Here is a 13,343-nt window from a genome sequence, read left to right as displayed (position 1 = left end):
AAAGTTTTCGAGGCTGCATGATCAGAAATGACATTCCGACTGTCACTTTCATGATCTGGTAAGCGATGCTCTGATTGGTCCGGATCGACCCCTGGGATGTCCTCAGATCTTTGTTTAGCGGTAGCGAGAACTGAGGTCTGATTTGAATGAGATTGACTATATGCTAGACTGGGGGTGATAGGAACTGTTGTAGAGGTAATTTGATATTTGAAGAAATTATTTACAGGTTATAGATTCTCTGTATTAACTGCTGAATAAAAAATGATTTCACCATAACCATGAAACTCTCATCATACAGTCACAGTGAGTGAGTGAGTATTGTTTTACGCCGCTTTTAGCAATATTTTCAGCAATATCACGGCGGGGGACACCGGAAATGGGTTTCACACGTTGTGCCCATGTTTGGAATCGAACCCGGGTCTTCGGCGTGACGAGCTAACGGTATAACCACTAGGCTACCCGACCGACCCCATACTGTCACAGACGCCGAAAAAAGAGGATTTCAAACTCAAAAAGGATAATTCAGTCATAGCTTTCATCTCGTAGATGTAAAGATGGCTATAACTAATATTTATGTGTGGCAACCTCCCCGTCACAACCGTATAATTAAAACGTGTATCATCTAAACAAGGGGGGCGGTCGGGTAGCCTAGTGGTTAAAGCGTTAGCTCGTCACGCCGAAAACCCGGGTTCGATTCCAAACATGGGCACAACGTGTGAAACCCATTTCTGGTGTCCCCCGCCGTGATATTGCTGGAATATTGCTAAAAGCGGCGTAAAACCATACTCAAAAATATTGAACGGTTTATGAGTTATGCTCCGGAAACGAACCCGACTCTCACAGAACCTATGTCCATCTTGTTGCCATGGAAACGTAAAAACTAAAAATTTCGAAAATTTCCAAATAGCAAAAGGCACCAGTTCAGCATGTACCTGACAGACCTGCAAAGTTTGATGAAAAAATATTGAACGGTTTATGAGTTATGCTCCGGAAACGAAACGTGACGGACGGACGTAAAGACGGACGGACGGAGCCCGTTTCTATATCCCCCGCCAACTTTGTTGAGCGGAGAATGATAATCATATAGCAACATATGGTATTTAACACGGTATATGCTCACGGAACACTTCTCAATGACCAGTTGGTACTTATTCCAACTGTGTTGGATCCATGATAGAGGTCGTGTGCAAAATGAGAACTAAAAACAGCGCGGGCGCCATCACAATGGTTGTCAGGCATGGTTTGTGACAGTGAAATATTACTATGACTGTATTGTGATGTGAAATGAAAGTTGTGGAGTTTAATGAGTACACAGTCACACTAACACTGTCTGTGCGGTATAGAAGTAGATCTAGAGGTCCTGTAGGGGTGAAGTACTGCGCTGCTCTTGTTTGAAAATCGAGAAACATTCGGTGCCTTTTCTTGATCCTTTCTGGTATTTCCATCATTGCAGGTACGGGTGCTGTTTCTTCTCTTCCGCATGTTGTTGAAAAATATCAATCGATCAGGATTCTCTGATGGATGTGGGGCGGTCGGGTAGCCTAGTGGTTAAAGCGTTCGCTCGTCACGCCGAAGACCCGGGTTCGATTCCCGGCATGGGTACAATGTGTGAAGCCCATTTCTTGTGTCCCCCGCCGTGATATTGCTGGAATATTGCTAAAAGCGGGGGTAAAACCATACTCACTCACTGTGATGGATGTTTGTTTTCTCTTATATACATTGTATTCGCTTGTTTGCCTGGTCCAGATACATTCATTTACACGCTAGACCTGTGAGGATCCGGGGTAGAAAAGGTCTTCAGCAACCCATGCTTGCCCTAAAAGGCGACTATGCTAGTGATAAGAGGCGACTAACGGGATCGGGTGTCAGGTTCGGTGGCTTGGTTGATGCATGTTATCGTATCCCGATGGTGTGAGTCGATTCTCATGATAATTATCACTTTATTGTCTTGTCCAGATTAGATTACAGACCGAGGTCAATTACCTGGAATATTGCTGAGTGCGGCGTTAACCAACCAACAGACAAACATTTACACGGTATAATAAACTGACATCGGCGTAAATCACCATTCATTCACTCACTTTGAAATGTAAATGTTAACATCTTTGTGAGGAGTATCTATTTAACGTCCAGAAGATGAACGTAGTTCGGATCCTTGACGATGGGGGAGACGGGGCGTCGTTCCTGGAGACAGACGGACAGGTGCTGCCCAATGGCGACATCAACGCCTTCCGTAACCTCGCAAGTGTCAACGTGCGTAGCGACGACATCATTGTATCAGCGTACCCAAAGGCAGGTGAGAAAAGATGGGAGCTTACCAATACTTGCCGTAAAAGGCATGATGTCAGTCACTGGATTGCGGGGCCCAGACGCGATTATTTACAGACCGCCGTCATATAGCTGGAATATTGCTGAGTGCGGCCTTAAACAAAACAGATGGGAGCTTTACCCTGGGGCCAGAACGGTGTACAAGTCATCAATAAAGCGTTCTTGACAGCTTTACATCTATAGTATGACCATGTTTCATTAAAATTATTTGTTGCATGTAAGGCGCTGCGATTCCCTGTGCAGAGTTGCGTCCCTTGGGCTCGACTCCCGGTTCGCCCCGATTATGTTTCTAGGTTTGTCAGCACTATACCCGTGCTCGTGGGTCTCACCGAAGTGGCAAACGTCTGAGACCTGCATCACTTCGGGCTTTCCTCCCACATTAAGCTGACACGCCGTGATATAACTGGAATACTGTTAAACGCGGCATCAAACCCAACTCACTCACTCACTGTTGCATGTAAGATGTGAGAAGACATTTAGAGAGAGTGTGTGAGTGTGTGGATGTGTGTCTGTAAAGAATATGACGCAGCTCACAGTTTTGTGTATTACAAACTCCATCTGCTTGAAACAAAATAAAAAGTCTCGACGCAATATGGCCATCCTCATCAATATACAGTATACCCAGAACAAAGCCATAATCATTGACGGAGAGACATCTCCATGAGAGACGTGGCCCTTATTTATAAATAATCATGTCAAACCTCCATTTCAAGAGGCCATATCATGCAAGTCACAGTGCTGTATCCTTGGACAAGGTCATTGATCCTGCTTGTCTCATCGTGATATGACTCAAAAGTTTGCACATCGTGTTTTTCGATTCATACCTCAATGAACCGAAAAAAAATACACAGTCAATGCTTATAATTGAATTCGACAACATAAAACATGTTTTATCTGCAATAGTTTAACCAAAAATCGTTAGGTGATCGTTTAATTTATGCACATAACTTGACACGCCTACACAGTGAGTAGCCAATCAATGGAGAGTAGGAACAAAACAATGTTCATAGGACCTGTCAATTAAGGCAAGAGGCGAGAAGAACTGCAACAGTCAGACTGTAACGAACCGAAGAAATATGTCGGAGAGAAGGCGGCTGTTTCAAATGTGAGGTCAGTTACCGCCAGATTCAAACATTACTTCCCAGAAAACGGGAAAACACAGTTGGAAAAATGCTAGTTAGAAATGAAACCCAAAGACATGAAAGTTGAACCGAGGCGAGCGGGAAAAAACAGCCGAGCGAGCCTGCACATTTGCTGTTTCATTCATTCTCGGCCTTCGGTTTCAAAGGGTAGTTTGGACAATGAATATGCATGAATGTCGCTAAATGTCATGTGCATGACGATACACGCGAGCAGAAAGGGAATTCCCTCGACTGTAATATTGGGATTCCCCGACATTCCGCAGTAATAAAAGTAGTGCGCCTCGGTGGGCGAGGGTTATTTTTTTACATTCATTGGGTAATGAATGCAATAACACGTGACCAATTCAGCTAATCAAAATGCAGGAATTTGAATGAAGACAACGAAAATTTAATTATTACAATTTATGCCACCAGACTCAAGTTGGTCTTAAATGTACCCTATTGCAGTTTGTGATGCACCAGTTGTGAGGATTAAGGGATATGCAAGGATGAGGCTGTTGGCAGGGATAGCTTTGGCTTTTGGATTGCCTGTTGGCAGTTGTTGGACCATTTGAAAGACGCATCTTTTTTCAGAAGGTTGTATAGGGGGGAGGCGATGTCATAAACGTTTGCTACAAATTTGCAATAATAGGAGGCCAAACCTATATCATGGAAATTTTTAGGCCTTGGGATCTGTGTAACTATATATTTTTGAAGGCTCGACATGGATGCCATCTTTGCTGAAGATATGATGCCCTAAGTAGGTGGCTTGTTTTTTCACGAATTTACATTGGCTTCGTTTTAGAGTAAGTGCTGCTTCTTTGATCTTTTGAGGTGATTCAAATGTTCTGTTTGTTTATTTGTTTGTTTAACGCCACACTCAGCAATATTCCAGCTATATGACGGGGTCTGAATAAACGAGTCTGGACCAGACAATCCAGTGATTGACATCATGAGCATCGATACACTCAGTTTACAATGACATGCATCAACCAAGTCAGCAGCCTGGCCACCCGATCCCGTTTGTCGGCTCTTAGGACAAGCATGGTCTCCTCTTACGACAAACATTCTATCCTGGATCTTCACGGGTCTCGAATGTTCTAAAAACGTTTTAGAAAATATTATGATGTCATCTTCACATATTAATATGTAACGCCAATTCATTTCTTTAAGTGCTTGAAATGGTTAAGGAGCATTTTTAAGGCCGTAAGGGAGGCGATTCCATTCAAAAACACCTTCAAGTGTTATGAAGTCTGACTTGTGTTTTGTATCTGGATGGTGTGGTATTTGCTAAAAGCCACTTGCGCAATCAATGACACTAATAATGTTAGCATGGCTGTCACCTCTATATGGCATCAGCGACATCTTCAAAACGTGGTAGAGGGGAAAGTATAGGGTTGGTAACTGCATTGAGACGTCTATAGTCTACAGCAAACCGGAAAGGACTATCCCGTTATTGAACCAAGACAACCGGACAGTGTCATTCAGAAGAACTTGGCTGGATGATATTGGCTTCTAACATAGATGCACCTGTCTGGAACATTCCTTCCTATTGGTTGCGTTTTGCTTATAAAAAGGGTCAAATGAGTCTGGCGTTACCTGTTTCTATTTTGTGATGATGTAAGTATGTCCTTATCCTGACCAATCTGAGGCAAAAGATGATCTTTGTGATTGGAGAAATGCATTTCACTGTATTCTTGTACTTTCAATATTGTCACTATTTTTAAAACGTTTTTGAGGACAAAAGCTCCACCACGATCAGGGGAATTGATTTGGTCCAAACCACTTCAATAGGTTTCTTTAAAACTTTGTTCAGCCAAATGCACAGAAATGCCATCTATTTCTGATTAACAAATACAGCAAACATTCACCGTATTCCCTACTAATGATGAAAACGAACATATCTCTACCCCCAAAACAATTACCCCCTCCCCCTAAATATCAAATGGTCCGCCCCTTATGACATACTCGGGTTATGTAAAGGGTCGCTTTTACGCTTTTATTTACAGTTTATTATAACATTAGTTGTCTCAATGTATCCTTACTGCACCTATTCTTCAAGAGATGATTGATTCTATTAATGGTCTGAAATTGGTACGGCGATCACCATTAAAACACTATTTACTTCTATCTTCAATCGTTTTACAAACGTCGAGGAAATATACATATTTGGAAGTAATCCGGGGATAAAATTGGTATTTAGATCTTTCAAAATTTTATGATTTGTAGCCAATTTGAAATGTAGAAGTGAGCAGTAAATTCTGCAGCACGCATTAGCAGAAGTTTCTAATGGGACAATAAGTAACCCCCAGTGATGACGTATAGAAAAAAATGGTACTAAACAACAGTTTAGGGGATACCGAAGATAAGGAAAGCATTGATCACATGATGTCCTAATATTACGTTACAGGATCCCATTGGGTGATGGAGATAATCCACTTCCTGTTAGCCGGAAGTGTAGACGTCGATGACCTCCAGAAGATGGTCACCATGATTGACAGTTCGCCCGAGACAGCATACCGAGACCTCCCCTCGCCCAGAATTCTAAACACGCACCTGCGCCTTGAACAACTTCCGGCGGATGTGCTAAAGAAGAAGGTGAAGCTGATTTGTGTACTTCGGAACCCTTTGGACGTTGCGGTGTCGTACTTCAACTTCTTGCGCGTTCTCACCTTCTGCGACTACAGCGGGAAGTGGGGCAACTTCTGTAGGCCGTACTTCAACGGGAAATGTATGTATAGTCTGAATAAATTATTATCTAAACAGAAATAAGACAAGATCCGGAGGGTATTGTTCCAAGTGAAATCGTCTGGTATGATAAATGCTCGGATTCGGAAATCACCGGAGTTAGCTCCCTTTGTATGTTGTGATCGTCCCAACAGCATATTTCTGGCTTATATTATTGAGAACGTTTACAGTACTACAATATATTACAGACATTTAACTAAGTACCTGTCAGTGTTCACCAACCCTAGATTATTATGTCCCTAGGTTTGTCAGCACCATACCCATCCTCTTTGGTTACACCCAAGTACAAAACGTCTCAGACCTGCATCACTTCGGGCTTTCCACCCTCGTCAAGTTGACTTTAATTTAATTAATTTAATTTTAATTTTACTGTTACACAAAAACATCACCCACAACCTTGCACGTAATCTACTTCAGGGCAACACCATAAGATAATAATTAAAAATAATTTAAAACCATGTTGTTTAACGCCTCCTTGGTCTTTTAAATCGCAAAGTATGGCAAGCATAGGTTGTTGGGAACCTATATTCTGACCAGAAATCCACACGTGGTGTGTCGACGATAAATGACTACAGGGGTTCCCTTGAGTCTGACCACCATAATATATCTGGATATACTGAGTGTGGCGACCAGTGAAGATACAGGGTAGAATAGGCCTTCAGCAATCCATGGTTGCCTTAAATGGCGACTATGCTTGTCGAAAGAGGCAACTAACGGGATCTGGTGGTCAGGCTGCTGACTTGGTTGATGCATGTCATCGTATCCCAAATGTTTGGATCGATGCTCATGATGTCAATAACTGGATTGTCTGGTCCAGACTCGATTGTTTACAGACCGCCGTCATATAGCTGGAATATTGCTGAGTGCAGCGTTAAACATCAAACAAGCTGAGTGTGGAGTTAAAGAGGAAACAAACATATGTTTTCTTGAACACATGGTGATGTTGATATTTTGATAAAAATACTTCCTGGCTTTTAATAATTGCAATCCTGTATTGTTTCAGTTTGTTATGGGTCGTGGTTTGACCATACCCGGAAATGGGAGGATGTTAAAAGGGCCAATCCTGACCACCCCATTCTTACACTGTACTACGAGGACTTTAAAGAGGTATCAAAGACATGTTTACTTTTCTCCATCGTTGAGGAAGGGGCAGGACTTTTCAACAACAATATTCCAGTCACTTCGTGAACTCTACCAATTTGTACACTCGGGTCCACTCGGGTCCAGTCAGCTTGTTCCGAAACCTACATAATACTTAAGACAGCAATGGCGTAGTGATAATGCATGAAATCACTGTAAACCGAGTAACGCCAGATTCCGCCGCATATAGTTCGTAACTCCGTATATTCTGTGTCTTGATTGGATCTCAAAATGCACGGAAACAATTTGAATAATCATAATAGTTATGTCGGGACCGCCTGTGTGGTCTTGTGGAAAGAGCGTCTACCAGGAAAACGGAAGGTCGTGGGTTCGATCCCCGGCCGCGTCATACCAAAAGACGTCAACAGATGGTACTTGCTGTTACCCTGCCTGGCGCTCGGCATTAAGGGGCTAAAACAAGGACTGGTCGACTCGGTATTCATGTTAATCTGCGCCATGGTGTCTCAGTGGGCCAGCACCATCAAGTTTTGTTATATTCGGTTGAGCCCCGTGAAGATTCAGGTTAGATTTAGTCTTCAGCAACCCTTGCTTGTCGTGAGAGTCAGGCCCTCTGATTTGGTTGATGCATGTCATCCATCCCCATTGCGTATGTCGAGGTTCACGAGGTCAATCACTGGATCGTCGGGTCCAGACTCGATTATTTCCAGACTGCCGTCATATGAGGAAGATAATTTATGCATGTCAAATTCTTTATTTTGAGAAACACAACGTTTCGGAGTAAATGCTTACTCCTTCATCTGGTGAATGAATGATATGAGGCAGAGAGCATATATATGTACACGTAAGGCCAACAGTTTCAGTCACATGTTGTTTAACGCCGCACTCGGCAATATCCCAGCTATATGACGGCGGTCTGTAAAAAAACAAGACAATCCAGTGATTGACATCATGAGCATCGATCCACGCAATTGGGATGGATGACATGCATCAATCAAGTCAGCGAGCCTGACCACCCGATCCCGTTAGTCGCCTCTTACGACAAGCATAGTCGCCTTTTACTGCAAGCATGGGTTGCTGAAGACCTATTCTACCCCGTATCATCACGGGTATGTAAGAACAACAAAAATAATAAGATAACAAAAGGTAGAAACTAACAAGAGAAGCCAAAAGATAATTGGCGCTGATAGGTGATTAGCAGTAGACAATGGAAGCCAACACTTAACAGTAATTAGCACTGATAGTTATGGACAACTAGGAGCCAGGACATAATATTATGACTAATAGTTTTTTGGCAATGGACAATGGGAAAATGGGAGGCCGGGGATAATTAGCACTGATAGGTAAAAGAATAGAAATAATAATGGGCGAATGGAAGCTAGTTAGATCCAAGCAATAATTCTCTTCCTTATGTGTAGTACTTCTAAATGCCTTTCAGAGACTCGCTGTCATATAGCTGGAATACTGCGGCGTTAAACAAACAAACAAACAAACAAAACATTCGGTTAAATTTGTATATGCTCTTCGCCCATTAGGTATATCTGGGCCTGTAAAGTGGGTCTTGTGTATTGAACACGTCTCTTCTCTTTCTTTAGAATCCCGTTAGGGAGGCCGTGAAATTGCGAGACTTTCTTGGTGTGGCGAGATCTGATGAGTTCGTGAGGCAGGTGTGTGAGCACTGCCATTTCGAGTCAATGCAGAAACGAAAGGCAACAACGGAAATGGGGAAATATGCCTTCAGGAAAGGTCAGTGATCCTCTTGATTTTTACACCATTACGTAACATGTGTGAAGACCGCCTCCGTGGTCTAATGGTAGGGCGTCCACCCGGAGAGCGGAAGGTCCGGGTTCGATCCCCGACCGCGTCATACCAAAAGACGTTAAAAGATGGTACTTGTTGTTACCCTGTCTGGCGCTCGGCATTAAGGGGCTAAAACATGGACTGGTCGGCTGGGAGTCAGTATACTGTGTCTGAGTGGAGTATTCATGTTAAACTGCGGCATGGTATCTCAGTGAGCTAGCACTATAAATCGGCATCAGTCCGGACTAGTACAAGCAGCCACACACACACATACACGTGCATGCGCGTCGCTATATAAGTGCAATAATCTTGGACGCGACGTTAAACCCAATTACACCTCACCTCACGTCACGTAACATGTGTGAAGGAACCATGGTCGATGGTTGAAGGGCGATGACCTCTCCATCTATACACGGCAATAATAGCATGGACCAGGCCATAGACCATTGTCGATTTAACAACTGCTACATTGTTCATGGTTACAAGATATATTTAACCCAACATAGAACAGAAGGTCGGGGTTTCGAACCCCGGCCGCTTCATACCAAAAAGATGGAAAAATGGTACTTGTTGTTACCCTGCCTAGCGCTTGGCATTAATGGGTTAAAACATCCGCTGACTAGGGAGGCTCGTAAAACGTGGAAACGTCATCCCATTGTTCTGTTCAAGTTTCTGCTCTCAGCTTGTACTTGGATTCAATCAGACCGCCTCCGTGGTCTAGTGGTAGAGCGTCCGCCCGCAGAGCGGAAGGTCCTGGGTTCGATCCCCGGCCGCGTCATACCAAAAGACGTTAAAAGATGGTACTTGTTGTTACCCTGTCTGGCGCTCGGCATTAAGGGGCTAAAACAAGGACTGTGTCTGAGTGGGGTATTCATGTTAAACTGCGGCATGGTATCTCAGTGAGCTAGCACTATAAATCGGTATCAGTCCGGACTAGTACAAGCAGCCACACAAACACGTACATGCACGTCGTTATATAAGTGCAATAATCTTGGACGCGACGTTAAACCCAATTTCACCTCACCTCACTTGGACTCAATCAAGTTGAGAGCCAGGATCTACTTTGAATATGTACTGACGGAGAAAAGTAACTGTGCTCATTTAGTGAACATAACAACAGAATATTGAGTGATTGGTCTGCTCAGTGTTGTATCATAACTAATTGATTTACAAGACCCATACCTTGTATATAGAACGCCTTACCAAGGCCATTCAATTAACAAGCAATTAGTTATCGCAGAAATCCGTGGATTGGTGATATGGAAAAGGTTTTGTCACTTTATTTAAATTCACCTACATCTGAACAGTTATTTTCTTTTAGTGAAAAGTGAGACAGTTTCAACATTCCTTACAAAGGTAGAATCTGTATTGTGACAGGACAAAATATCAGCTCTCTTTTATGAAGAAAAAACACTTCGGCCCCCTAAAAACAACAACAGGACTCTTTTTGATAATAAGGTGTGATTTAACAATTCATTACTGTTGTTTTACATATATGTTTTTCATCGTGTTGATTACATGACACGTAAGACCCCTATTGTTGTCTAGAGGGGATATCGCAAGACGTGAAAGCGGTAACATGAGACGTGAAAGCGATAATACGAGACGAGAAAGCGATAACACGAGACGAGAAAGCGATAACACGAGACGAGAAAGCGATAACACGAGACGAGAAAGCGATAACGAGACGTGAAAGCGATAACACGAGACGAGAAAGCGATAACACGAGACGTGAAAGCGATATCACGAGACGTGAAAGCGATAACACGAGACGAGAAAGCGATAACACGAGACGTGAAAGCGATATCACGAGACGAGAAAGCGATAACACGAGACGAGAAAGCGATAACACGAGACGAGAAAGCGATATCACGAGACGAGAAAGCAATAACACGAGACGAAATATCGATATACAATACTCGTCTCGTGTTATTGCTTTCTGGCGGCCGAAGTTGATGGTTAATTATTCCCTGGTGTACATTATAACTTAACTATGTATCTAACGTTAGATGTATATCTAACATCTGGCGGCCTAGTGGGTAAAGTGTTAAGCTACGCCTTAACCGGGTTGAAGTCCTCAGTTACAAGTTTTGAAGTTCATTCTAGGTATTGACATGGTTTAAATATAGCTTAAACCATGAGTACGCATCAGCCTATTTACATTCGTTTGGCGTACATGTATACGTATCGTGACGTCCCAGAGAACGTTTTTGTTAAACTCACCTGATCCATACGTCCAAATGACGCCATGACGTGTTCTCCCGATCACCCGTTAACTGATGGAGGCAGTTTTCGGAATAGACATTGGCCCGTAGGCTTGAGGCCGACAGATTTGTCCTTGGGCTGATTGTTTTAAACTTCAGCAGGACACTGCGACCTGCATTTTATTCAAGTAATTATTTGTTAAGCATTTTTAAAGTAATGTGATAAACATAACTTTCATATTTATAGGTGAGGTGAAGTGAAATGGGGTTTAACGTCGCGTCCAAGATTATTGCACTTATATAGCGACGTGCATGCACGTGTATGTGTGTGTGTTGTGGCTGCTTGTACTAGTCCGGACTGATGCCGATTTATAGTGCTTGCACATTGAGATACCATGCCGCAGTTTAACATGAATACTCAGACACAGTATGCATGCTGACTCCGAGCCGACCAGTCCTTGTTTTAGCCCCATAATGCCGAGCGCCAGACAGGGTAACAACAAGTACCATCTTTTAACGTCTTTTGGTATGACGCGGCTGGGGATCGAACCCCGGAACTTCCGCTCTCCGGGCGGACGCTCTACCATTAGACCACGGAGGCGGTCCTTTCATATTTAAAAGCAGTATGATTAAATCTTTCATATGGTGTATGACATGTAGTCGCAAAAATGTTTTACACGCTGATAATTTCCTGATAAATATAGGCTTTATCTCTATCATCACCGAGTCTCTGGGAACTCGGTGTGGTAGCAGTAAAAGTTTTTAAATGACTGGTTGTGTTTTGTAGTGTATATTGCAAGATTATGTCTCCCCGCTTCAGTTAAAATGTTTGGGCCTACAGTTTTTTTTCTACTTGCCCTACAGTTTTTAAATGTGCTGGCCCTTACGGATCTCGGTTTAATCTTGCGAGTTTCACACACTGGACGGAAGAGGATCTTGACATACATTTCAGTAGTGCGGATATATGAATGTGTTCAAAAAGTTTCAGTCAGATTCCTCTTTATGCCCGTCGTGTTGATTAATGCCAAATCGCAGCTGTTATTTCAAATATTAAAGTCAAGCGTTAAGCAGGTTGTATTGCTCCGACTCTTCATCTACCAGGTGAGCTACAGTGCCGCGACACTATCCCAGGTGAGCTACAGTACACTGGCACTATTGTCTGCACATGCCCAGATGAGCTACAATGCCGTTGCACTATTGCCTGCATTTGTCCAGGTGAGCTACAGTGCCGTAGCACTATTGTCTGCACATGTCCAGGTGAGCTACAGAGCCGTGACCCTATTGTGTGCACATGTCCAGGTGAGCTACAGTGCCGTGGCACTATTGTCTGCATATTTCCAGGTAAAGTGGGTGACTGGAAGAACTGGTTCACTGTGGCACAGAAAGAGTGGTTTGATCAGCTCTACCAGGAGAAGATGGCGGACATCCCAATAAAATTCAGATACACACTAGATGACTGAGGTACCGGTCATCCTATTAACTTCAGTCTCATGTTCCAGAGAAGATGCCTGACACAAGGAGGAACAGTATTGCTGATGACACTATCGAGATTTGTTAAATGCTGCTGATGCAGTGGGCTCAACAATGGGTTCACATTTAGAACATCTTGTCCTCAGTTTTATGTATATGTTAACAATCACTGACATGAAAATGTACGATGTTACCATTTACTCTTCAGACATTGGTGTCCAAAGCTAATGGAGACCTGGTTCCTATAAAACTACTTTGTCATAGATGGGAAATATTTCTCCAAGGTATTGTTCAGGATGTTTGACCTTCAGATTTATAAAATTCTTTTCCATTGTTCAGAGATTTGGTGTATTCATGAATGGTTGTTTTTCAAACATTTTCAAGCCAAGTTTTGTAAAATTGTTTTGGGAGTTAAAAATGGTGCAGTGCTGGGGGAATGTGGTCGTTTTGGTATTCACGTTGATACTTGGATGCATGTGGGCAATACTGGTTTAAACTCCTTAGTATGTCACAAGACATGATAAATCCCAGGCAGTATTAGCATTTGTTATTTAAACTAGATGCAGTCGGGAGA

The 13,343-nt window shown here is 42.9% G+C and overlaps 1 protein-coding gene across 1 annotated transcript; it reads left to right on the top strand.

The window, feature by feature from the left end:
- Positions 1 to 2,136: 2,136 nt before the first annotated feature.
- LOC139455346 (sulfotransferase 1A2-like) lies at positions 2,137 to 12,759 on the top strand. Its single transcript, XM_071236899.1, has 5 exons — positions 2,137 to 2,296; positions 5,860 to 6,180; positions 7,201 to 7,304; positions 8,891 to 9,041; positions 12,641 to 12,759. The coding sequence occupies exons 1-5, from the start codon at positions 2,137 to 2,139 to the stop codon at positions 12,757 to 12,759; spliced, it is 855 nt and encodes a 284-aa protein (XP_071093000.1).
- Positions 12,760 to 13,343: the final 584 nt, after the last annotated feature.

Source organism: Haliotis cracherodii, unplaced genomic scaffold (genome assembly GCF_022045235.1).
Source record: "Haliotis cracherodii isolate W230 unplaced genomic scaffold, xgHalCrac1.p SCAF_11, whole genome shotgun sequence".
Lineage (NCBI taxonomy): Eukaryota > Metazoa > Mollusca > Gastropoda > Lepetellida > Haliotidae > Haliotis > Haliotis cracherodii.
The sequence above is the reverse complement of the archived record's forward strand: the minus strand, read 5'-3'. Positions and strand labels throughout refer to the sequence as shown.